This window comes from Salvelinus sp. IW2-2015, linkage group LG15, assembly GCF_002910315.2.
Source record: "Salvelinus sp. IW2-2015 linkage group LG15, ASM291031v2, whole genome shotgun sequence".
Lineage (NCBI taxonomy): Eukaryota > Metazoa > Chordata > Actinopteri > Salmoniformes > Salmonidae > Salvelinus > Salvelinus sp. IW2-2015.
In genome coordinates this window covers 30,172,659-30,200,432 of record NC_036855.1, presented here as the reverse complement: position 1 = coordinate 30,200,432, position 27,774 = coordinate 30,172,659, and the positions used below count along the sequence as shown (strand labels likewise).

Genomic DNA, 27,774 nt, shown 5'->3' with positions numbered 1-27,774 from the left:
GATGAGGCATATACTCATTTGCCTGGCTAAATACACCCAGGCAGTGTGTGTTGGATGGCCCCAGCCTCAGCATGTGTAGTGGTTGATGGAGTCAAGCTGTTCCTGCCGAGCGGGGGGTCAGGGTCCTTCAGTCAGCACCCCGTCCCTGAACGGAGCACACAGGAATCGCCCCTTCCTTCTACACCTCCTCCTTCACCTCTCCATCCCCCTCCTCCACCTCTTCCCCTGGTCTGGCTGCATCCCTCGCTCTCCCTCCCTCAACCCCGGGTCCAAATAAACCTGGTAGCGCTGTTGCTCTCCTCTCTCCCCTCCCTCCATCATCCTGAGCAGTGCGCTGTCACTCCCCTCATCAGGATCATTAATCAGGCCAGGCAGATTAGAGTTCAAACACAAATAAACCAGCCCGGTGCCCTGCTCTTAGCTCCCCTCAGCTCCACCGTTCCCCACTCCACTCAAACTGCACTGCATGACCTGTCCAGCTCAGTCCAGCACTGCATAGTTCTCTGCTTTCAGGACTTGTAGGAAAGGATGATTGGGTGAAGAGTGGACTGGTGTGGAATGGTGTGCTTGACATGTTTGAAGACTTAAATAGTACGACATAATTTACGTGACTGGTAAAAATCACAATAGTATAATGGCAGTTAAGTGAAATAAACAAACGGCCTTATCTCAGAGGGTGATGACTTTGTGGGCTAAACTGCCAGCCGTGTAAATASACAATGTTATCAGTTAGCACTACAAATGCCTCCATGGTCTCCACATTCATTCCATAACAGACATCTCAAATAAGGATTAAAATATTCCAATGTGCACCTTGAATGTGCCAGGGCTTATTCATTATACACTGACTTCACTACCCTATCATTTCTTTACTAGCAAGTTTTTCGAAGAAAATAAGAGGGCAATACCGCCACCTTTAGGCAGCATTCGGTACTGCCACCACTGTGGCCCAGGCAGTTTCTTTCCCTCGATCTCTCCCATAGAGGGATTGGGTTGCCAGAGGTTGCTGGCCAAGGCGTCCCCACACACAGACTGACAGAGGTTGTTATTGTAGTCCCACTGTATTCCTTTGTGCATTGGGGTTGAGGGGAGGTGAGAGGGGGGGAGAGCAGAGTGCTGGCATGAGTGGAGGCCTAATCAAGGGCTCTGCACTCTGGCCCAGACTGGGCCCTGTGCTGCTCTGCACCTCTCTGACTGACAGCCTGCCCGCCGACTGTTTGTGTGTGTCCATGGGAAACGYGTGGTGTCACCGCGGCGACGGCCCTTGGCCCATCCATCAGTGTCACCCGGGCAACGCATGTGTCACTTTCAAGACTAATGGACAGGAAGAACAGGAGGAGAAACAACAATATTTGCTGAATATATTTCAGAAACATTAGTTGCCCAGCTTTCTCTCTCTTATACAGTTATTTTTCAACAAACTGGAATGGGCCCTAATTCTGATTTATGAGCCAGTTTATTTAAAGGATGCTGCTTGTGTCTGGACGTTTTCACGAACCTGGGTCGAGAACTCCTTATGGCTTTCAAAATGGGAGAAGGGGACATACTACATACATTAAGGGGCTACATTGGGTAACCATGGCCTGGTTAATGTGACKACTAGTCAAACCTGACACAAATCTAGCCTTACCTAGATATAGCATTGCAGTCATGACCTGGAGGACCCTGCAATGATAAGARGGAGTGGAGACCTGCAATCCAGTGGAACTGGGATGTCAGGGAAAGCAGAGAGTGCTTCTACAGGTTTTACATGGACCGTTATGAGGTGGCTAAGAGACAAGAAAGTATTGCAACCAGAGCCACACATACATACTGTATATGCATTACAATTACTTCCCTGTACGCGTCTCTAATGGGACCATATTGCCTTTCTAGTGCACTACTTTTGACCAGAGCCCATGAAAGTAGTGCACTACATAGGGAGGAGGGTGACATTAGGGACACATTCCCTGTCTCTATGAGGAGGTTCCTTCCCGTGTGCTCAGGTGTGTTCAGAGAAGGGGGTGCTTAACCTCAGCAGCCGGTAACAGTGGCGTCCAGCCCTGAGCGCTTGCTGACGTTGACTTTGGTCAGCTCCTCGGCACAAGTGGGGTGGATCCCCACGGTCTCCTTCAGGTGAGTGAGGGTGGCCCCACACCTGGAGAGAGACAGAGACACGGAGACTTCATTCATACAACCGACTCCTGTCCTGACAGCACCACCCACTCTCCCATCTTTAGGTTTCTCTTACTATACTGAACAAAAATATAAAACGCCACATGGAACAATTTCAAAGATTTTACTGAGTTAAAGTTCATTTAATGAAATCAGTRAATTGAAATAAATTCATTAGGCCCAAATCTATGGATTTCACATGACTGGGCAGGGGTGCAGCCATGGGTGGGCCTAGGAGGGCATAGACCCACCCACTTGGCAGCCAGACCCACCCACTGGGGAGCCAGGCCCAGCCAATCATAATGAGTTAGTCCCCACAAAAGGGCTTTATAACAGACAGAAATACTCCTCAGCAATGCCAATTGCATGCTCCCGCAAAACTTTAAACATCTGTGGCATTGTGTTGTGTGACAAAACTGCACATTTTAGAGTGGCCTCTAATGTACCCAGCACAAGGTGCACCTGTGTAATGATCATGCTGTTTAATCAGCTTCCTAATATGCCACACCTGTCAGGTGTATTAATTATTTTGGCAAAGGAGAAATGCTCACTAACAGGGATGTAAACAAATTTGTGCACAACATTTGAGAGAAATAAGCTTTTTGKTCGTATGGAAAATGATTTCAGTTCATGAAACACAGGACCAACACTTTAAATGTTGCGTTTATATTTTTGTTCAGTGTAATATCACTGCTGTGTACTGATAAAGGCTCATCTTGTCACGTATATACTCACCTATATGTAGAGTTTACAACGTACATGACATCCATTCATTTTAGATGAATGAATCCACAGATCTAACATATGTTAGTATGAGAATTATACATTACACCTAAAATCATTTTTAAAAAGCAGTTTAGCAATTTCTTAAACTAACCACAACCCTACAACATCTGTATGATCTACTTTGAGTCCCTATCTAACTCCATCAAGCAGAGTGGTTGACTTACTGGAAGCCCATAGCAAAGCCCTGGGTAACTTCTCCAGCGTTGGGGCCAGTGAAGTGCAGGCCGAGGATTCTCTGGTCTCCACCCCGCTTACACACCACCTTAGGCAGTGAGAGAAGCAACGTTACACCCCCRAAACCTCCAGGCTACACTTCAGATGCAACAGGAGGTAAGGTTGCAACTTTGCCAAAATTCACAGGTTTTCCAGAAATCCCGGTTGAAAAACTCCTGGATTCACGAGGGAATAAGCAGAAAATACGGGAATCCTCCAACCGGGATTTATGGAATACCTGGGAATTTTGTGAGGGCTTGTTCTGACCTTTATGTAACACTGGCTGGCATCTCTCTCAGCCACAGTGAACTCCAGAGGCTTGTAGAAGGCATGGTACACCTAGACAGAGAACAACAGAACATGACCATTAGTCCACCAACAACGTATAGGATTTTACAATACTTGCTCGTGTGAAAGGTAGGCCCTGGATCTCAGATCGTTCACTATGAATCTGGTATTACAAAACTGTTCTCACAACACTTTGCTCGATTAAAAAAAAAAAGGTACATCTCAGACCCTGGTTTCACCGCGTGTGTTTTATATGGAGCCAGCGAACGTGCCGACACAAGTCGCCGGCCGGGCCATGCACACAGGCAGCTGTCAGGACCCATGGTGCACCTCTCCCGCCGCGGCGCTTTAGATCACACAACGCCTGTCAGCACCTGATACACACGTCAATCAGGCCCTCTGCTCACCTGTCAATCACACAGCGGAGCTACACCTCGCTCTACAACAAGCCGAGGCGCTCTGGGCACAGGTGTTAGCAGCTGGCACTCTGTGCACACACACGGAGCGAGAGGCACTCTGTACACACACACACACACGGAGTGAGAGGCACTCTGTACACACACACGCAATCACACCACTTTCTATTTCACAAATGTATAAAGCAGTAGACAGAGGCACACCAGGATTCACAATCCTTTAAGAACTGAAAGCTTTCCCAGCATACCTCGGCAGACCTCCATTCAGTTAGAAAATCAGCTAGCTATAATGTGAGTGGTTTAGGATTAGGTCTACTGTACCTCTATGGAGTCCTTCCCATGTCTGCTCTCAGCCTCCTCCTCTGACAGGCCCACACAGCCATACTCCAGAGGGGTGAACACTGTGGTGGCAACCTAGGGACACAACCAATCAGAAGGCACATAAAGTCTTGTTACATCATGGTACATGAGGATAGACAGGCCACACAGCAATTCTCCAGTGGGGTGGCAACCGGACAGACAGAAAATCAAGGATACAAGAAACAAGGCAAGGAAAACAAAGTAATGTTATAGCAGGATACTGTAGATAGGCAGACGCATACTACAGGCCGGTCACATCACCTACTCCATCTCCCACAATTGGGAGTAAAATAAAGTGGTAATCTAATCTACTGTATCTCCTACCATTGGGAGTAAAATAAAGTGGTGATATAACAATGCTACAAAAGACCACAAAAAAGGAACAAAGACGAAACTAGAGGACAAGCAATACGCATTTAAGCAATAAGTATCACTACGAATGGTTTAGGAATTAAAATTTGGAAGAGGTGCAGAAGACGTGCAGTGTGTCCCATTAAAACCCCATGAGTCAGACCAAGCTGCATAATCCAGGGAAAACAACGATGAGGCATTAAAACCAAAATACACAGAAGTGGAGCTGATTTAACACTTAAAACAGAAGCAGAAAACAAAGACATCAAAGGCCACATACAGACAAGCTGTAGAGAGATGGGGGGGGGGGCATAGGAGTAGTGTGTGTGTTTGGTGTGTGTGTCTACTCACGTTGTCGTAGTTCATTAGCTCATTGGTCTGGCCTGCGAGCCTGCGGGCGAGGAGCTTCCCTGCCTTAATGGCTGTGGGGGTCAACTCAGGACGACCCTGGAAACACAGAACAACGCTAATGAGTGACATGAGAAAACGGTGAGACAGACAGATAAAGAGAGAGAGACGTAGACAGAGGGAAGCCGACAAAGTGCGTATGCATGCATATGTGCTTAAATGTATGCATGCAGGCTACGCACACACACACACAGAGCGCACCTCCTTAACACAGGCCCTTTGGCTATTTAGAGAGAGAGAGAGAGAGAGAGAGAGAGAGAGAGGACAGTTGTGCCTGTGAGTTACTGTGTAGACTAACCTGTAGCCTCTGGCTTGAACACACATCCATGACAATGGCATTGACTAATAAAGGTCTCTTAACTGCCTTGCACACTGAAAAACAAACATTGCTTTTGTATCCTTAAAAAATTTCCCCACTCGACCCAACTGACTGTTAACCCCTTACACTCGTGGGAATTGCACATTTGGACTCAAGGGTGTTTGGTTTGCTTGTATACATTTGACATTTTAAGTCATTTAGCAGACGCTCTTATCCAGAGCGACTTACAAATTGGAAAGTTCATAAATATTCATCCTGGTCCCCCCGTGGGGAATGAACCCACAACCCTGGCGTTGCAAGCGCCATGCTCTACCAACTGAGCCACACGGGACCACACGGGATCACACGGGACCTGTATGACATCAAAGCGGTATTTATTGTAATCCTGAACATTTCATCTTTCAAAATACATTGAGTCCTCGTAATCTACAGCGTTCCCCTCACTCAGACGACAAAACATTTGCAAAAGTTGCACAATTAGCAGGAGGGATGGGGGTAACTTCTTGTCGCGAGCGGTGCTCATGTTCCGAACGGCTGTCAGTCAAAACCCACACAGCGCTGTGAAGCGGAGACACTGAGCTCTGACGTCAAATAGAGCATGTTACTGTACTGCCAATGCGTACCCATTTAGGAGCTTATCAGTGCCCAAGGCCGCCATTTTCAACCCGCATACGGGTACAAATGTAAAGGCCTATACTCACAACAACAGTTTAACAATACAGGAAGGGGCAGAGCTGCAGGGTGAATTCTTTCTGAAAGCTTGACAAAGGGATACTTTGGGATTTTGGCAATGATGCCCTTTATCTACTTTCCCCAGAGTCGGATGAACTTGTGGAACGCTTTTTTTTAAAGTCTCTTCGTCCAGTATGAAGGATGTCAGAGGGAGGTTCGTGAGCCAATGCTAACTAGCGTTAGCGCAATGACTGGAAGTCTATGGTACCAAGTAGCCTCCGTGGAAGTAGATAAAGGGCCTTATTGCCAAAATCCCCAAGTATCCCTTTAAGTCATGAGCAGCCTGTTTGATTAGAACCGCTGCTGAACATCCTGTTTTCTAAGACAGCTCCTCCGGCGCTGGCGGTGTGTGTGTCTGAATGTGTGTYGTGGTATTTCGGTAACTGTGTTTACACACCACTTGGGTCTGCGTCATTGTAATGCATTTCTTGGCAGTCCACAGGTGCTCTTCAATGTCTCAACACAAAAAGGTGCTCTGTTTGGACATAGACTTAAATATCAATCCACCCCCTTTTAAAAAGTCTCCCAGTATGTGAAAAGATGACAGGCATCAGGGCTAAGAGTGACTCATCAAACGCTTGTGTCAATCTAACCGTCTGAAGAGGCCTGTGGAAGTTAGGAAATCCACAGCTGGCCACATTAAAAAGACAGGACTGACATTTGATACATGTAGAAAGAGTATTGTGATAGAGCAGCAGTGAGAGGTTTGAGAGGAGTCCTTGTCCCACGCCATCTGCTGTGTATCTCCAGCCATATGCTTCAATATCAAATGAATTGGAAAGATAGGCAACATCTAAAATGATGAAATGTGATGGTGCCCAGTGAACTACGGTATCACTTCAACTTTTTGCACACCAAATGGTTTCTTGTATAAAGCGTCGCCTTGGTAGGACTATTCTTTTCAGTCTTCCATGCATTCCTGGAGAGGTTCACGTTGGTGTTTTAAGGCTGGGTGGGTACACAGAGGATGACGGACATGATCAACACCTACCTCGCCGATATCGCCGAAAGCGTAGATGTTCGGCACAGATGTGGATTCGTCAGCAGCCACAAGTATTTTCCCAGACTCTTTGTTGAGCTTAACGCCAACTTTCTCCAGGCCGAGAGTTTTGGTTTCAGGGGCTCTGCCTATGGTCAAAATGGAGGAAAACACAGTCGGAAACTCAATATCATGTTACACATTAAGAGAGAGAGAGGGGAGGTTACGGGAATCTTAAGATTCTTAGAAGAAAAAAATAAAAATGCTGCTCAGTGTTCATAACACATACCATTGAGTTGGCACGCTAAGGGTATAAGTTAAAGGCATGTCCTAAGACTCTCCATCCAACAGAAAGGCAAATCTTATCCAGCTAGTAGAAGAAAAAACAACCGCACAGCTGGGAGGAGGAGGAGATGGGGAGCGATGGAGGCTTGTCTTTTGGCAGGGGATAGGAAGGCATCCCGTCAGCCACCTGGGGCGCTGGTTGTCAATTCTGCCACTTCATGGGTTACGGTTGATGGTTGCTGTCAACGCTTGCCCATCTCGTCGCCCCATCTCCATGGCGATGGTGAGCACCAAGCACCCCGGGACCTGGTCGAGGCTCTCTGCCTCCCTCGTCTTCCCCCTTCTCCTCCCCACCTTCTCACTCCCTGCCTGGGTAACACAATAACCCCGCTTCTCGGCAGGGCCTAGAGGTACCCACGTACAGCGTAGATGCTATCGGACAACAAGAATAACAAACCCCCCCAAGACCCTTTTCCTGGCTGGAGCCGAGGAACAACTTCCTCCGCTGCAGCCAGACCAGGGACTGGGAGGGCCGAGGGACCTGTCCATTACTGCAGCACGGGTGGTAGAGACAGGCAGTAAGGCTCAAAGCAGCGGTTTTCTTGAACTAGGCTAGTCTAGCAGGACCATGCAGAGCCACCAGTGTTCAACTATGCAGATTAGGTCTAACACAGGGATCTCTACCTGTCATGACTGCCTTTCTCAAAGTATGTATATATATACACACACACACCAGTGGGAGAGCACACTGCATACATACCTTGCTAAGAGACAGTGCATAGATGGACATTCTAGCATGAGTTGTGTTGACAAAAAGTTGGTTCTTAGGAGGTCTTGCCAAACCCTACCAAACCACAGCTCATTTCTACCAGGAGTCAGGAGGACTATCCTATAGTATCCACTCTGTTCTCTCTATGTATAGACTCGGCTACTACAGCCACTCACGGCTTGCCTTTCCTGCTTAACTGGGTTTCTCCATCTAGGATTGGAGACTGTTGGAGTGCCACTGTTCCATTGTGTGGCGTGGACACAACAACAAGAGGTTCTGCTGATAAGAGCCTTCAGTGAGTGTGGAGCCACACACAGGGGTAATGACAGCCAATGACAGGCAGGCCTGATAGGCCTACGCTGAACAAAGACTGTTGTAACACACAGAGGAAATCTCAAGACCCAACAGCTAATTAGCCACAACAAGCTTCCTGGCACGACTTGAGACCAACTTGGTGTACATGGCAGCTTTTTAGATCAATCACGTGAACATAGACGAGAGAAAAAAAATAAGACTGCATTTTTGGGAAATAGATTATTTTGTCTCCAAAAATAGTTTTCTGAGAAGGCAGCATATTAAAGGCCTAAAATGAGCATAAGAGATTTGATTGTATCAGGATCCGCACTTTGGCTCAGAGAGACTTTTCTGAGTATGGGGAGTAGGCTTCTCTCAGAGAGGCTTCACATCCAACCATTTCAGTTCATATGGAGACATACGCATCACACAAACTTCACCCTCTTTTGGTGTCCCTCTCAAAATCTGAGAGGAAAGGGGTTGGGGTAACACAAATAGGTGGGAGGGAAGCGTTATGTTGTACACCCAGAGGAAATATGCTGTTTCCTCCTCTGTGTTGTTGGCCACCTGGCCTTGGGTGCGGTCCTGAGGAAGGGCAGGCCTTGAGAAGGATGATCATGGAGAAGCAGCCATAGCTACAGGACTGGATCAGACAATCCCCACCAACACCAGCCTCCTATTCCTCCCTATGAGTAGTTCACTGTCTGAGTCCTGATTCTCCACCCTTCTCRCAAAGTGTGCACTTGCACACTTTCCATCACTGATTTACAAGCATTCATCAATGCAAGTGTAACTATTGGCTCGAGGGAGATTCCACCATTGTTAAATCCATGACAGGAAATATGCAAGTGCACTCTTTGAGAAAAGGGTGGAGAATCGGGACATACCCACAGTCTTTTACAGCTCCACTGAGGGCACAGACCCAGTCTGACCTGTAGTGTAAAGGGCACATTGGGGAAGTGGCGAGAGGCCCACTCATAACTCCCACAGTCAGACAGACGCACACACTTCAAAAGGAGAGGCCCAGAAGTGGATGTCCTCACTGTCCTGCACGACAACACCAGGGTAAAGCCCGCAGACTACAGCCTACACAGTAAGGTAGTAATGTAAGCTAGCAATCAGGTAAGTATAAAGTCATATTCCTCCTACAACCAATAACCCACATACACTGGGGAAACCTTTACCCCCTGCTGGGTGAGAGTGCATGTGAGGATGAGACCTGCACTGTCTGCACCATCTGAACCATGAAGAATGTCTATCCACCAAAATATAACAACTCAGTGAAAAATATAGTTTGTGCTGCCAATTTTCCATTAGTCTCAAGGTCTGGGTGTTTTGAGTGCAGTGACTCGACAGACCAGACACTTTGCCTTGATGTTCACATTGTGAGAACCCCAGCTCTCCGAGAGCTGCAACCTGCCAGGGCGGGAAGAACATAATCTCTGCCTAAATGTCACCCATATCCTGGTCCCTGTCACACGCACAGGCAGCCTCTCTAGCCTCTCCCGGCTGGTACTGCAGAGTCACACACTGCTGGGACTCGGCGTGGCGTAAGGTCAGGTTTTGGGAAGCGCGTCGTCTTTGGGACCGTCTCAACACAAATAAACATTGGCTGGGCAGCCAGGCGGAAGTTCCCTCCATTGTGCTGGTTGGCGGAATGAGAGAAATTACATGGTGTGATAAAGAGAGAAAAGGACTGTGGCGCGCACGAGAGAGAGGTCTGTTGGGTGCGCAGAGCTGCAGACAGACAGGGCCTTGCCGTGCAGATGCTGCGGGGTGGATGAGATGGTGCGACCGGCCAGCCTGGTTTCCTCAGGGCTGGCACGGCGGGCAGGAAAGCCCAGAGCAGAGTGGGAGAACAAAGGAGGGAATGCAGTGACCCCCCGCGCCTGGGTGCATCCTGCTCCCCTCAGCCAGAACCCAGGACCAGGACCCAGCGCTGGGCTGTGTGATTAACACTTCCCCTGGTGGTTCCATCACTCACGCTTTATTACCTTGTTTTTGAGCTTGATACCCTCTGAGTCTGCTGACACTGCACTCTATTGTGGATGACAATAAAATAAATGGAAAGGGAGGACGACGAGTAGTTCCACTGATACAGTATCTCAGGATACYTTGTTGCAAAGCCAGTTGTATGTTATGTGGCCTACTTAACACACGTGATTGCAGCTACTACTAAAATAGTAGGGACTTAGTACCCTAATGTAGTCATTTGTGTGACAACTCAGCAAAAAAAAGAAACGTCCCTTTTTCAGGACCCTGTCTTTCAAAGATAATTTGTAAAAATCCAAATATCTTCACAGACCTTCATTGTAAAGGGTTTAAACACTGTTTCTCATGCTTGTTCAATGAACCATAAACAATTAATGAACATGCACCTGTGGAATGGTTGTTAAGACACTAACAGCTTACAGACGGTAGGCAATTAAGGTCACAGTTCTGAAAACTTAGGACACTAAAGAGGCCTTTCTACTGACTGAAAAACACCAAAAGAAAGATGACCAGAGTCCCTGCTCATCTGCGTGAATGTGCCTTATGCATGCTGCAAGGAGGCATGCAGATGTGGCCAGGGCAATAAATTGCAATGTCCGTACTGTGAGACGCCTAAGAGGGCGATACAGGGAGACAGGACGGACAGCTGATTATCCTCGCAGTGGCAGACCACGTGTAACAACACCTGCACAGGATCGGTACATCTGAACATCACACCTGCGGGACAGGTACAGGATGGCAACAACAACTGCCCGAGTTACACCAGGAACGCACAATCCCTCCATCAGTGCTCAGACTGTCCGTAATAAGCTGAYAGAAGCTGGACTGAGGGCTTGTAGGCCTGTCGTTAGGCAGGTCCTCACCAGACATCACCGGCAACAACATCTCCTATGGGCACTGTCCCACCGTCGCTGAAACAGACAGGACTGGCAAAAAGTGCTCTTCACTGACGAGTCGCGGTTTTGTCTCACCAGGGGTGATGGTCGGATTCGCGTTTATCATTGAAGGAATGAGTGTTACACCGAGGCCTGTACTCTGGAGCGGAATCGATTTGGAGGTGGAGGGTCCGTCATGGTCTGGGGCGGTGTGTCACAGCATCATCGGACTAAGCTTGTTGTCATTGCAGGCAATCTCAACGCTGTGCGTTACAGGGAAGACATCCTCTTCCCTCATGTGGTACCCTTCCTGCAGGCTCATCCTGACTTGACCCTCCAGCATGACAATGCCACCAGCCATACTGCTCGTTCTGTGCGTGATTTCCTGCAAGACAGGAATGTCAGTGTCTGCCATGGCCAGCGAAGAGCCCAGATCTCAATCCCATTGAGCACGTCTGGGACCTGTTGGATCGGAGMGTGAGGGCRAGGGCCATTCCCCCCAGAAATGTCTGGGAACTTMCAGGTGCCTTGYTGTAAAAGTGGGGTAACATCTCACAGCAAGAACTGACAAATCTGGTGCAGTCCATGAGGAGCAGATGCACTGCAGTATTTAATGCAGCTGGTGGCCACACCAGACACTGACTGTTACTTTTGATTTTGACCCCCCCTTTGTTAAGGGACACATTATTCAATTTCTGTTAGTCACATGTCTGTGGAACTTGTTCAGTTTGTCTCAGTTGTTGAATCCTGTTATGTTCATACAAATATTTACACATGTTAAGTTTGCTGAAAATAAACACCGTTGACAGTGAGGAGACATTTCTTTTTTTGCTGAGTATATCTTCCTCCTCAGACACACTCACCTACGGCCCACAGCACAGAGTCGAAGGTGTCCCGTTGGTCCTTTCCTGTCTGTTCGTCTGTCCAGGTCACCTGCAGCGCCCCAGAGGACAGCTTGTCCACGCTCTTAGGGACACTCCTCCAGGAGAACTTGGTGCCATAGGCCTCCATGTAGTCTGTCACTAGCCCTGCCATTTGCTGCAGCACACACAAGAGGGAAATCATTGTAGGTTGTTGACAGCCCAAAGTCACCTTTCCAGCACACCAAATTGGGAGAAGTATTATTCCAAACTTATATTGGTAGAGTAAAGCACCCAATATCATCAGAAGACAACAAAATACATCTATAAAAGAACAGTGATAAATTATACTTTGACTTCCTACATATCTCTAAAACCTGAATTGTGGCTACAGTTTGACCAACAGACAGAAATGTATAATAAACATGTATGAAGAAATACATGTATTTCAAATAGTGTACAATCTATGCCTTAAGAGCAGCAGTACCTGATCAAAGCCTCGGAGGGGGATGCTGCGAACCATGACTGTGGTGTCCAGCCCAATACCGGTCAGGAAGCCAGCACACTCCAGGGCCACATCTTCATACCAGTGTTCAGGAAAACAGAACACAAACGCTCTCATAGAGGAACCTCGCCTATCTTTAGTTAAAGCACATTTGACCGCTGAGAAACCGGAGCATAACAGGCAGAGATAGACTGTGAGGTGACCCCAGTCTAGGAAGAAGGGGTCACCACGAACTGCAATTCACCACTTTTTGCCTTCAACATTAGAGCCAGGCAAGTACCATACTCCACAACAACTCACTGACACTACACAGTCTAACCAGTGACTCATGTTCAAGCGCAGTCAAAAGGATACAGCTGGCACCAACTACAAGTCTGAAAGGTAAAAACAAAGAAAATCATTAAATCTTACGTTTTCATTTAAATGCTTTCTCTTGGAGGTTATATAGTACAGGTGTATGTCGGAGGTTATACTCTACATGACCAAAAGTATGTGGCCACCAGCTCGTCGAACATCTCATTCCAAAATCATTGGCATTAATATGGAGTTGGTCCCCCCTTTGCTGTTATAAAAGCCTCCACTCTTCTGGGAAGGCTTTCCTCTAGATGTTGGAACATTGTTGCGGGGACTTGCTTCCATTCAGCCACAAGAGCGTTAGTGAGGTCTGGCACTGAAGTTGGGCTATTAGGCCTGGCTCGTAGTCGGCGTTCAAATTCATCCCAAAGGCTTTCAATGGGGTTGAGGACAGGGCTCTGTGCATGCCAGTCAAGTTCTTCCACACCGATCTCAACAAACTATTTCTGTATGGATCTCGCTTTGTGCACGGGGGCATTGTCATGCTCTAACAGGAAAGTGCCATACCCAAACTGTGGCCACAAAGTTGGAAGCACAGAATCATCTAAAATGTCATTGTATGCTGTAGTGTTAAGATTTATTTTCTTTGGAAGTAAGGGGCCTTGCCCGAACCATAAAAAAAAGCCCCAGATCATTATTCCTCCTCATTATTCCAAAGTTACAGTTAGCACTAAGCATTCAGGCAAGTAAACCCAGATTCGTCCATTGGACTGTCAGATGGTGATGCATTATTCATCACAGAGAATACGTTTCCACTGCTCCAGAGGGCAATGGCGGTGAGCTTTACACCACTCCAGCCAACGCTTGGCATTGAGCATGGTGATCTTATGCTTGTGTGCAGCTGCTCAGCCATGGAAACCCATTTCATGAAGCTCCCGACGAACAGTTCTTGTGCTGACGTTGCTTCCAGAGGCAGTTTGGAACCCGGTAGTGAGTGTTGCAACCGAGGACAGACGATTTTTACGCGCAACGCGTTTCAGCACTTTGCGGTCCCGTTCTGTGAGCTTGTGTGGCCTACCACTTCGCGGCTGAACCGTTGCTGCTCCTAGACGTTTACACTTCACAATAACAGCACTTACAGTTGACCGGGGCAGTTCTAGCAGGGAAGAAATTTGACAAACTGACTTGTTGGAAAGGTGGTATCCTATGACAGTGCTACGTTGAAAGTCACTGACCTCTTCAGTAAGGCCATTCCACTGCCAATGTTTGTCTATGGAGATTGCATGGCTGTATACTCGATTTCATACACATATCAGCAACAGGTGTGGCTGAAATAGCCAAATCCACTAATTTGAAGGGGTGTCCACATACTGTTTTATATATAGTGTATAGTACAGGTATATGTTGGAGGTTATATAGTACATGCATTTTTCTATATGATACACTATATTCATTCATACATTTTCTTTCAAATTATCTTGAATACTGTGCTAAACAAAACAAAAATGTTTACTCTGAATGTGTTGAATTAAAAGTGCCGAAAATGCTGTTTGAACATCGAAGGCCCCACTACTGTAAAAAGTCAAGACAACGAGAGAGAGAGAGAGAGAGAGAGAGAGAGAGAGAGAGAGAGAGAGAGAGAGAGAGAGAGAGAGAGACAGGCAGAGAAAGATGCAGGGGGGGATGCATAAGAGAAAAAGACAAGGGGGTGGAGGATTTGGCAGGGTCTGTGTCATTCTCTGTGTGTGTGTCTTTGTGTGTGTGTGTGTGTGTGTGTGTGGGGGCCAGGTGAATCACACCTCTAATCCAGCCCTGAGCTCCACCGTTGTTTGTGGAGCTAATTGCTAGCATTCAGGCTAATCCCTGGGGATGGGGTGTGCGATGTTTCCGTGTTCAGGGCTCAGTCCACATATCCCTCTGCTGAGTGATGCCTGTCACCCGCATGGAGAGCCCCTCCCTATTTCGCCCACCCTCTACCCCTCCAGGGCTCCCCCACCTCAGGATTCCCTACCCTGGCCCTGACAGCTCAGGGAGCCTGGTGCACACAGGCCCGGACGAGGCCCCCCACATGCTAGCGCTAACCGCTGAGAGCGCCAGCATCCGCTGCTCACGTCCACCTAATGCACATCTGCACTTAGTGCAACATTTTGAGGTGGTTTAGGGAGGGATTAGGCTAGGAGCTTTAACCTGATTCCACACTTTCATCACCGATACATCTCCTTTTCCTGGCTGGGTCTATGCTTGGTTATATTGCATGTCAGAGTGTCTCTAGGATTTTTCTTTCTCCCTCATCCAGATGGCGGTGTCTGAAAGCATGGGTGGAGGTGTTCAATGTACATACAGTAGGTACAGCCGAAACAGGTCATTTTTCAAAAACACTGCATCCAGGCGTGAACAGGGGATGGCTGCTTGTGAAACAAGGAACTACAGAGGGTTGGGATCCAGTGAGAGGACACAGTAATACAGTGTCTCCCCTGCAAATGTTACTGGACTCCGCTGAATGATAAGGAGTATAAGGAGAAACCTACAACAAAGACAACACAATCAAACGTTTAGGGCTCGCGTATTAACCACACATACCAATCCAAAGCCACCTTAATGAATGTTGGAGTATGTCGGACTGTCGTTGTTTAGAATTTGCCCGAGTCTCTCTCATAACCTTGGAGCAGTCTTCAGCAGTCCAGACAAGAGATAAGTGAATCAGTGTCCTCCTCTAGCGTGTCTGCTATGCTTGCTGCAATAACAGAGCTCTTTCACAAGTGTTCCTAAGAGGGGAGAGTTCTATTGGCCGCAGACTTGATCTGAATTCAAAAGATACAGGATGTGAACTCAACTCCTTTACACACTGTAGTGACTACAGAGCAAGAAAGGATACAATGGGTTACAACTGTCTCCCTGGGTGCTTTTGAGCTTGTCATCACAGACTCATTTCCTCAGCTGCTCTAAAGGATGACAAACAGCATATTTCAAGCCTGCTTCACTGCGCTTTAGCTCTGGAATTCATTTTGAATGGAAGCATAGAATAAATAAATATATAATCCTAGAAAATGGAAACAGTGCATTACATACTGCAATAAAAGCCAACATAAAACATCTTACACTCATGTCTACACTTCTCATCGCTCTCGTATGCGTGTGAGTGTGCGAGCGAGCGTGCTCCAGCCCCTCTGAGGCATTCGTCACTCACCTGGAGCCATCCACTACCTCCGCCAGCCTGTCAACTCAAACACCCTCTCAGACCCCACCTGCACAGCTGACAGCTCAGAGCAGAGCAGCACAACAACTAGTCAACAACTCCTCAACACACGGCTCCTCCTAGGTAGCGAGGGATAGGTCTGAAGAGAGAGCCACGGGAGGGCCTGCTAATGCTAATCCCTAGTAGCCTGAGGGCAGATATCACTAACAGTAGGCCCCTACCTAACAGCCCCACTACCTAAGGCACCCCTACCTAAGGCCCACTCACATTAAGGGTTTCCCGGACTCAAGTGCTCTTTCCACTCACTTGAAAGCGCCATAGAAAGCTGTGAGCAAATATTTGTGATAATTGCTTTGGAAAGATGCTGAAAGAGGGGAAGGAAAGTTCAGGGAAACACGTTACACGCAGAGTGGCATCGTCTTAGAATGGACTCTCCAGTACGAGTTCATATCACCCTCTAGTGGTAAAACGCTAAAAGACAGCCTTGTTTGGCACACGGGAAATACTGTACATATATACTGAACAAAAATATAAATACAATTTTACTGAGTTACAGTTAATAGAAGGAAATCAGTCAATGTAAATATATAAATTAGGCCCTAATCTATGGATTTCACATGACTGGGCAGGGAGGGCATAGGCTCACCCCTTGGGAGCCAGATCCACCCCCTGTAGAGCCAGACCCAGTCAATCAGAATGAGTCACAAAATATCTTAATTACAAACAGAAATACTCCTCAGTTTCATCAGCTGTCCGGGTAGGCTGGTCTCAAACGACCCAGCAGGTAAAGAAGCCGGACGTGGAAGTCCTGGGCAGGCGTGGTTACACATGGTCTGCTGTTGTGAGGCTGGTTGGAGGTACTGCCAAATTCTCTAAAACGACTTGAGGTGGCTTATGGTGGACAAACTAACGTTCAATTCTCTGGCAAGAGCTCTGGTGGACATCCCTACAGTCAGCATGACAATTGCACACTCCCTCAAAAAAACTTTAGACATCTGTGGCATTGGGTTGTGTGACAAAACGGCATATTTTAGAGTGGCCTTTTATTGTTCCGAGCACAAATTACACCTGTGTAATGATCATACTGTTTAATCAGCTTCTTGATATGCCACACCTGTAAGGTGGATGGATTATCTTGGCAAAGGAGAAATGCTCACTAACTGGGATGTGTGAGCTTTATGTGCACATGGTAAATGTCTGAGATCTTTTATTTCAGCTCAGAAACATGGGACCAACACTTRACATGTTGCGTTTATATTTTTGTTCGGTGTACATTGTAGTCATTTAGCAGACACTCTTATCCAGGACGAGTTACAGGAGCAATTAGGGTTAAGTGCCTTGCTCAAGGGGGAACATTGGCAGATTTTTCACCCAGTCGGGTCAGAGATTCAAACCAGCGACCTTTTGGTTACTGGCCCAACACTCTGCACTGCTAGGCCACCTGACTAAAGTGGAGAGGAAAAGGGGAAACAAAGATGTTGTGATAAAACAATGAGGACAGAAATCTATTGTAGATTATCTTCATCCTGCATATTAGCAAGGATTTTCGATGTGCGGATGACTCAGATAACTCAGCCCTCTGCTCTACACTGGTGGCACACTGTACAGTTACATTAACAAACATTAAATTCAACCCCCATTTTGTTCCAAGTGGAAACGGTGTGGAGAGGCCAATTAGACAGGTGATGACAGGGTTCTAATGGCTGGATTAGAGATGTGTTCAGCAAACGTCAGGAAACACACACACAGCTAATCCGAGTCAGGAGAAGAACACTTAGTAGAAGCGTCTCTGTGTCTTGGATCGGTCACTATAACCGAGGTGTCTGTGTGCATTGCACAGTGAACTGCTGACGTACAGTATTGCATGGTATGTGTGTCACAGGGAGGGTTGTTACTGTGACCGAATTACCGCAACATCGGCCGTCACGAGTCATGACCGCAGTCAAATTCCACGTGACCGTTTAGTCACAGCAACTAAGCTTCTCCAAGCTCTGATGGTCATTAGTAGTCTACCAAACTTGCTAACTGCCTGGTACTCAGCACTCCATTGCCCCTCTAATCAAACACTTCATGAGAGCCCATGAGCTCATGTTGCAGAACATTTCCATAAGCTATGAAATTGCGTGAGAGAACAGAGTTGAGACGGTCTCTATTAAAAAGAGGATCCCATCAGCTTTCTATGGCTCGGGCCTACTATATGTATTACTCAACTTTCCAAATATTAAGCACATTGCTTTGCTTCACAACAGGAGTACAAGCCTACCTGGCTGGCATGAAAATTAACCACGGGGGAAAGCGTCCTCCATTCGCTATTTACAGTAAGTGCATAGATTACGTCTTTTTTCCCCCTGCCCCAAGACAGGTGCATGTTAAGTCATTCTAAATCAAAACTAATTTCACACATATTATTCAGTATATGTAAAGACACGATTAAATCAAGAATAGTCTGATGGGTGACAATATTAGCGTGTCACTTGTGAATGATGCCCAGCTTGTGTGCAGTAAAAGCAAGAAACAGCACATACCTATTTGTGTGTGAATTTTTCAAATCATAGTCGCACACCTCATGTATCCTAGCCCATAGGCCTATATGTTTTGATAAGGTTTGTATCACAACTAAAATGGCCAAATAACTTAAAATTAAGCACATTAATCTGCTTTACAACCAGTGCAGAGCCTAACTGGCATACATAGGTGGTGTGTGAATTTCAAGTTTGGGGAAGATCATTTTCAGCATAAATATGCACCTTTATAATCATGCATTACATGCATAATCATATCAGCGGTCACTTTTGAGAATGGTGTTCTCTTGCTAATTTGTTGCATTTTGGAACATTCGCGCTTATAGCCTACTGCCATGTGCGCTTTGCTGCGCTTATAACGTGAATAAATAGCCTTGTACTATGGGGGATAGGAGAATGACATAGGCTAGTGATTTTACTGTTCGTTAGGTTTACTCATCTTGGTGGCTGACAAAGTAAATGAGGACAGTTCCTCTAACATCTTCAATATGCGCCTCGGAATTCGTTAATGAAACAGCACTGTCCAATTTACAGTAGCTATTACAGTGAAATAATACCATGCCATTGTTTGAGGAGAGTGCACAGTTATGTACTAGAACATGTATTAATAAACCAATTAGGTACATTTGGGCAGACTTTTGAACAGTAATGCAATCGTTCATTGGATCAGTCTAAAACATTGCAAATACACTGCTGCCATCTAGTGACCAATCTAAAATGCACCTAGACAGCAATAATACATTGTGGCCTTTCTCTTGCATTTCAAAGATTGATTTTTTTTCTTTTTAACACGTTTTTTTTCTTTGTATTATCTTTTACCAGATATGTGTTATATTCTCCTACATTGATTTCACATTTCCACAAACTTCAAAGTGTTTCCTTTCAAATGGTATCAAGAATATGCATATCCTTGCTTCAGGTCCTGAGCTACAGTCAGTTAGATTTGGGTATGTCATTTTATGCGAAAACTGGAAAAAAAGGGTTTGCAGTTGCTACCCCCATGTGTAGTCTTCACTTGTAACCAACTTCGGTGGTGATATGCCTGTGAGAAGGACCCGTGACGGGAATTGGCTAATAAGAATTGAGATAAAGAGAGCCATGRGAGTGAGAAGTGAAGAGAGAAGTACATTATAATTATTATATTCAGCCCAAGGGCACAACTGCCACTGGCTGCAAAAGGAATGGATTTTTTTTTAGGGGGCATTACGGCCAGACAAGGTGGATGCCGCCGAGAAATTGCTTGTGTCAAGTGCTTGTCAAATTGTGAATGAGCGACTGATGCAGTCAAAGAATAAAGCAGAGCTTATGCCTTTCATGCAACTTTGTTCCAATCACCATTAATTGCATCATGCAGTATTACAAAGTATTAAAAATCTAAACATTGAGCCCTGTTTGTAACAATTAAAGTTGCATAAATAACTCAACATTAGGCCTCCCGAGTGGCACATTGGTCTACAGACCTGTGTTCGATCACAACTGGCCGTGACCGGGAGTCCCATAGGGCAGCGCACAATTGGCCCAGCGTCGTCCGGGTTAGGGGTGGGAACATATGGAATCATGTAGTAACCAAAATAGTTTATATTTTCAATTCTTCAAATTAGCCACCTTGATGACAGCTTTGCACACTTTTGGCATTCTCTCAACCAGCTTCATGAGGAAGCTGGTTGAGAGAATGCCAAAATGCCAATTGGGTTGAGGTCGGGTTATTGTGGAGGCCAGGTCATCTTATGCAGCACTCCATCACTCTCCTTCTTGGTCAAATAGCCCTTACACAGCCTGGAGATGTGTTTTGGGTCATTGTCCTGTTGAAAAACAAATGATAGTCCTACTAAGCTCAAACCAGATGGGATGGCGTATCGCTGTAGAATGCTGTGGTAGCCACGCTGGTTCAGTGTGCCTTGAATTCTAAATAAATCACAGACAGTGTCACCAGCAAAGCACCCCCACACCTCCATGCTTCACGGTGGGAATCACACATGCGGAGATCATCTGTTCACCTACTATGCGTCTCACAAAGACACGGCGGTTGGAACTCAGACCAAAGGACAGATTTACACTGATCTAATGTCCGTTTCTTGGCCCAAGCAAGTCTCTTCTTCTTATTGGTGTCCTTTAGTAGTGGTTTCTTTACAGAAATTCGACAATGAAGGCCTGATTCACGCAGTCTCCTCTGAACAGTTCATGTTGAGTGTCTGTTACTTGAACTCTGTGAAGCATTTATTTGGGCTGCAATTTCTGAGGTGCAGTTAACTCTAATGAAAGTATCCCCTGCAATAGAGGTAACTCTGGGTATTCCTTTCCTGTGGCGGTCCTCATGGGAGCCAGTTTCATCATAGCGCTTGATGGTTTTTGCGACTGCACTTGAAGAAACTTTCAAAGATCTTGAAATGTTCCGGATTGACTGACCTTCATGTCTTGAAGTAATGATGGACTGTCGTTTCTCTTTCCTTATTTGAGCTGTTCTTGCCATAATATGGACTTGGTCTTTTACCAAATAGGGCTATCTTCTGTATACCACCCCTACCTTGTCACAACACAACTAATTGTCTCAAACGCATTAAGATGGAAAGAAATTCCACAAATTAACTTTTAACAAGGCACACCTGTTAATTGAAACGCATTCCAGGTGACTAACTCATGAAGCTGGTTGAGAGAATGCCAAGAGCATGCAAAGCTAAGGTAAAGGGTGGCCACATTGAAGAATCTCAAATATAACATCTATTTTGATTTGTTTATTACTTTTTTGGTTACTACATGGATTCCATATGTGCTATTTCATAGTTTTGATGTCTTCACTATTATTCTACAAAGTAGAAAATAGTAAAAATAAAGAAAAAATCCATGAATGAGTAGGTGTGTTCAAACTTTTGACTGGAAGTGTGTATGTATATGAATATATATATACATAAATAAACTCTAAATTAAGCATATAGGAGGAACTGTTTCTTTGTTAAACGCTGAACACAGAATAGCCGCATGTACGCTCTCCCTCAGATATCGTTTGGAGAAAATATGTTTTATTCAGCTATGTTCAATTGTATTCTTCATACTATAAAATAATGCCARGGAACTTAAAGACAATCTTGTCTGCTAAATGTACTAGTGTAGCCTACAGCCATATGGCATAGCCAGATCAGGACCTAACATAAGGACAACGCAGAGTATGCTATTCTGTTCTTCTGAAATAGACTACATTTTCTACATATCATGTTTCTTTAGACCTGTCTAAAATAAATAATGGATTTATTAGACATTTAAAAATGTAGATGTTCCAAAGATCTGCATCATTGGCTTGTAGGCTGTGCGTGAAAGCAAGGAGATGCTAAATGTGTTCATGTTAATTGCTGGTCAATTACCGCGAGACCGGCAGTTATTTCCTTGACAATCACCAGCCGACAAAATGTAATGACCGCCACAGCCCTAGTCACAGGATGTACCACTCACGTCTTGCCAGGGGACTCTTTCAGCCAGAAGATATCATCACTAGTGATGCCGTGCTCGACTGCTCCAGGGATCTACAACACAGGAAATAGAACAGTTCAAGACAACACCTGTCCGTTTGAATCATACAATTTTCAGTACAGCCTCTGGTAAAAGATCAGCTCCGTTGGACAGATGAGGAAGGTTATCTTTGGTCCTTGTTAGTTTGTTATCAACAGACAGTGAGCAGCAGCTTGTGATACACCACAGAGGGAGGCCTCAGACCCATCGGTTATCCCAAACAGCACCCTGTTCCCCATGTGGTGCACTACATAGTGAAAAGCTAGGGTGGCATTTGGGACGCAGTACCAGACACAGCCTCCCTCCTCCACCCAGAGACAGACATGTTTTACCACCACGCCATTAAAAGCTTCAGATCCACTGTGGTGTTATCAGCAGCTGTCGAATGGGCAAGGACACCATACAAACGGATACAGGGATAGAGGGAGAGAGGGAGAAGCAAAGAGGTTAATACTTGCATGTGTGGGGTACTTTGGCCGCCCCCCAGTGGCAATCACAATATTCTTAGCAGTCAGCATAATCTGCCAGACAAGGGGGAGAGACATGATAACTTCAATAGGAAAAAATATAATATGGCAGTGTTGAAATTATACTCTTACAATTGTGTGAAACAGCAATTCATTAAAAAAAAGAATGATACGGTGAACATTTAAAAATGTTAAATGAGTGTTACCTCTTTTCCAGTCTTGGTTAACCCTTTGACCGTGTGCTCGTCCACCAGACTTCCTTTAACGTTCAGATACTTCACTTCCCTGTCGAACACAAACAACATTATGACAGCGCAAACACCACAGGAAGACTCATAGGAGATCTTGTGCAATGACAGGGTTTGGCTGAGGTAGGTAAAGCCTAGATAACTAAAACCTGTTTTCAATGAAACTGGGTATAATAAATATGAGATTTGGTTGCACAATGTATACATCGGTTGTGAGAGTATGGGCACATACAGGCATGGAAACACCTGTTTATCCCTGTAGCCATTCAGTCAGAGCACTGCGTCCAATTTATTTACAATTTATCCCCGAACCGCTCTAACCTCTGTGTACCAACAGGTCATAACAAAAAAGGGCTGCAAAACACAGGTATGCATGTGTATTTTTTTTATATATATATATATATTTTTTTTAAATCACTGCTCAAGTCGACAACAGAATCTATGATCTAAAGTGGCTGTAGGTAAGGAGGAGTCACTCACTTGTCCTGAAGCTGGACACGGTGACCCCAGTTGAGGGACCTGACGTGGTTCTGCACAGCCTCTGCCATGGTACTCCTGGAGAAAAACACATGGTATAGGACAGGCATCTGTGATAAGACAAAATAAAACAATGCGCATTTTCACTCAGTGTCCATTACGTGGCAAGCATTCGTCGTTAAATTAGCTAATAAACTTGGTGGATTGTGAGTAATCTGAAGTGTGTTATTCAAAGAATATTCCTCAGTTCACCACAAAGACGACCTATGTTGAGCTGCGTGAGAGTCACCCATGTAGTGCTGACACCATGTAGTCCTCCCGGGTGGCTCAGTCGGTAGAGCATGGCGTTAGTAATGCCAGGGTTGTGGGTTTGATTCCCACGAGGCACCAGTATGAAAAATAACCCAAAATGTAAACACAAGCTACTGTAAATCGCTCCGGACAATAGCGTCTGAATGTCTTTCCTGCTAAATGACTAAAATGTCAAAATAATTAATTGAATGTACAGCCAAGGTCAAATCCCCCCCATCATGTCTTACTGATACATTACCACTAGATGGCACATGTAAGGGTCCATTAACCTTAGTGTTGAATGCTTATCAATCCAAAACATTGACCAACATTTAACCTAGTAATGACTATGGGTAAAAAAAAWWATATATACAGTACCAGTCAAAAGTTGACATCTATTCATTCATTATTTTTTACAATTTTCTTCATTGTAGAATAATAGTGAAGACATCAAAACTATGAAATAACACATCTGGAATCATGTAGTAACCAAAAAAAAGTGTTAAACAAATCAAAATAGATTTTATATTTGAGATTCTTCCAAGTAGCCACCCTTTGCCTTGATTACAGCTTTGCACACTCTTGGCATTCTCTCAACCAGCTTCATGAGGTAGTCACATGGAATGCATTTTAATTAACAGGTGAGCCTTGTTAAAAGTTAATTTGTGGAATTTGTGGAATTTCTTTCCTTCTTAATGCGTTTAGGACAATCAGTTGTGTTGTGACAAGGTAGGGGTGGTATACAGAAGATAGCCCTATTTGGTAAAAGACCAAGTCCATATTACGGCAAGAACAGCTCAAATAAGCAAACAGAAACAGCAGTCCATCATTACTTTAAGACATGAAGGTCAATCAATGCAGAAAATGTAAATAACTTTGAACGTTTCTTCAAGTGCAGTCGCAAAAACAATCAAGCGCTATGATGAAACTGGCTCTCATGAGGACCACCACAGTTACCTCTGCTGCAGAGGATAAGTTAATTAGAGTTACCAGCCTCAGAGGACTGTTCAGAGGAGACTGCGTGAATCAGGAATTCATGGTCGAATTGCTGCAAAGAAACCACTACTAAATAACAGCAATAAGAAGAAGACACTTGCTTAGGCCAAGAAACACYAGCAATGGACATCAGACTTGTGGAAATCTGTCCTTTGATCTGATGAGTCCAAATTTGAGATTTTTTGGTTCCAACCGCTGTGTCTTTGTGAGATGCAGAGTAYGTGAACAGATGATCTCCGCATGTGTGGTTCCCACCGTGAAGCACGGAGGAGAAGGTGTGATGGTGCTTTTCTGGTGACACCAAGTGATTTTTTGCGAATTCAAGGCACACTTAACCAGCATGGCTACCACAGCAATCTGCAGCGATACGCCATCCCATCTGGTTTGAACTTAGTGGGACTATCATTTGTTTTTCAACAGGACAATGACCCAACCCAGCCTGGGCTATTTGACCAAGAAGGAGATTGATTGAGTGGTGCATCAGATGACCTGGCCTCCACAATCACCCGACCTCAACCCAATTGTGATGGTTTGGGATGGGTTGGACCGCAGAGTGAAGGAAAAGCAGTCAACTAGTGCTCAGCATTTGTGGGAACTCCTTCAAGACTGTTGGAAAAGCATTCCAGGTGAAGCTGATTGAGAGAATGCCAAGAGTGTGCAAAGCTGTCATCAAGGTAAAGGGTGGCTACTTTGAAGAATCTCAAATTTAAATTATATTGGTTACTACAAGATTCCATGTGTTATTTCATAGTTTTGATGTCTTCACTATTATTCTACAATATAGTAAACTTTTTTTTTTAAACCCTTGAATGAGTAGGTGTCCAAACTTTTGACTGGTAAAATCAAATCAAATGTTATTAGTCACATGCGCCGAATACAACAGGTGTAGTAGARCTTACAGTGAAATGCTTACTTACAASCCCCTAACCAACAATGCAGTTTAAAAAAATATGAATAAGAAATAAAAGTAACAAGTAATTAAAGAGCAGCAGTAAAATAATAGCGAGATTATATACAGGGGGGTACCAGTACAGAGTCAATGTGCGGAGGCACCGGTTAGTTGAGGTAATATGTATATATAGGTAGAGTTATTAAAGTGACTATGCATAGATGATAACAGAGAGTAGCAGCGGTGTAAAAGAGGGGGAGGGGAGGGGGCAATGCACATKATTTGGGTAGCCATTTGATTAGATGTTCAGGAGTCTTATGGCTTGGGGGTACTGTATATATCTTATTTATTAAATCGTGATGGGAATTCAAGAATTTTGCTATTGCTTTCCAAAATAGTTCATGAAATGTGCATATCCACAGGTTTCCATTGTTCTCYTACTATTGAGATTTACCAGTCATGGGAGATGGGCCCGGGGATTTGCCAGCCATATTTCTGAGCGTCTTTCAGAGCTGTGCCCAGCAGAGCAGCCTGGTGCATGAGCTTCTTGGGAATGCAGCCCACGTTCACGCACGTACCACCAATGCCCCACTTAGTACCTGAAAGGGAAGCATGAGATTTTTGGTTTATCTTCAATATTCATGCAGATTGGTCACAACATGCATACTGTTTCTTTACTCTGAGAGAAGGAAGGAAAAATGCGTTTACGGTTCAAGTCAAGCTGATTATGATGGAATGTCCAGTCAGTATAACATTTCTCTTACCTTTAACTGACGGCTCCACATAATCTAACACAGCAACTTTCTGTCCTAGCTGAGCCGCTGAAAACAAAGTACATGATGTTTTGGTCAATCGTCACGTTCACTAAAGCTGCAATTAGACCAGTGGAGGCTGCAGAGGGGAGGACAGCTCATAATAATGGCTGGAAAGGAGCGAATGCAACGGCATCAAACACATAGAAACCATGTGTTTGATACCATTCCACTCCAACCATTACCACGAGCCTGTCCTCCCAAATTAAGGTGCCACCATCCTCCTGTGAATTAGACATTATCCCACATAGAGAACCTTCCCATATAAGGGTCCATTGAGCCAGTCAACCTGGTAACAAACCATCTGGGGTACATGATTGTATACTATCCTCAAGAACAGTGGTTCCCAGTGGTGGAAAGTAGTACTTAAGTAGTGTTTTTTTGTGTATCTGTACTTAACCACTTATATTTGACATCATTTAATGGACTACTTAAAGTTGTAATAGTAGAATGCACACGGTGCAATTTCGAAATTGGGTAGTGCATCATCCGTTTTCCTCTAGTCATGTCCATCATTGCAGACCGTAGAGCCCTATTTGTAACTTGTCAGAATTGTCAAGATCAACTAGCCCATGTCAGCTAACGTTTTTTTAGCCCATTGACTTTGTTGCAATYTTTGACCTACTCAAATATCATATGAACACACAAGACAAATGACCAAATGTATAGAACTGCAGGAAATAAGCTTTAAACCTGCAACATGTTCTCTCAGCAAACAAGAGGGGTTTGAACAGTTTGTCATTAACAGTGCTTCTGCCCATAGAAATAGGCTTGGGCGCTACGTTCCTCAACGCGGAGTGAAAGTTAGTTCAAGAACACCGACTAAACAAAAGGTAAATCCCTAGCTCATAACGTATTGTAATACTAATGCTGAGATTGAGACACTCACCTTCTTTGGAACAAGCCAGACCCCCAGAGCCACCACCAATAACGACGAGATCATAGTCAAATGTTCCTGTAACAAACCAAACGCCATGCCATTCAATCTCTATTGGACAATGCTGATAGTAATACCATAATAAACAGAGCCAGAATATATGCCTGAGGTTACTCATCTAGAAACCAAGCTGACAAGTGCATAGTGAAGGGCATTTGAAAATAACATGTTATTCTACCAAAGACACGTAATGTCGACAAGGAATACTTCACACTGACAGCTTGTTTGGCAGTGACAGGTAGCTTAGCTAACGTTAGCAGGGTCATGTTAGCCACTGTAGTGTAGCAAACAAAAAAACGAAACGCTGTGCGATAATCTGTCAGCTTGTCACAAGCTAACTAGTAATATGGCAACAACCTCCCTACCAGTCAAGTTTCTCGTAAGAAGTTGAATGCAGTTGGTGCGTTTCCACCGGTGTCTGACTCTACATAAGGCTGCCATGTTGTTATTACAAAAGGACCTTCACCGAGTCATAGGCGTCTGGAAATCTGCCTGACCTATTTTACGTATGTGAGGCACATTCACTAACGCAACGTTGTCAAATGTTGCAAAGTTGAA

At 45.1% G+C, this 27,774-nt stretch overlaps 1 protein-coding gene across 1 annotated transcript; it reads right to left on the bottom strand.

Annotated features, from left to right (window-relative positions):
* Positions 1-1,542: 1,542 nt before the first annotated feature.
* Positions 1,543-27,677, bottom strand: txnrd2.2 (thioredoxin reductase 2, tandem duplicate 2). Its single transcript, XM_024002357.2, has 17 exons — positions 27,582-27,677; positions 27,169-27,234; positions 26,232-26,288; positions 25,922-26,066; positions 23,295-23,369; positions 22,773-22,851; positions 22,558-22,620; positions 22,043-22,113; positions 12,941-12,960; positions 12,569-12,660; positions 12,085-12,259; positions 7,019-7,155; positions 4,920-5,015; positions 4,179-4,271; positions 3,421-3,492; positions 3,105-3,202; positions 1,543-2,137 (listed from the first exon to the last, which is right to left on the bottom strand). The coding sequence occupies exons 1-17, from the start codon at positions 27,655-27,657 to the stop codon at positions 2,014-2,016; spliced, it is 1,539 nt and encodes a 512-aa protein (XP_023858125.1). The 5' UTR covers positions 27,658-27,677; the 3' UTR covers positions 1,543-2,013.
* Positions 27,678-27,774: the final 97 nt, after the last annotated feature.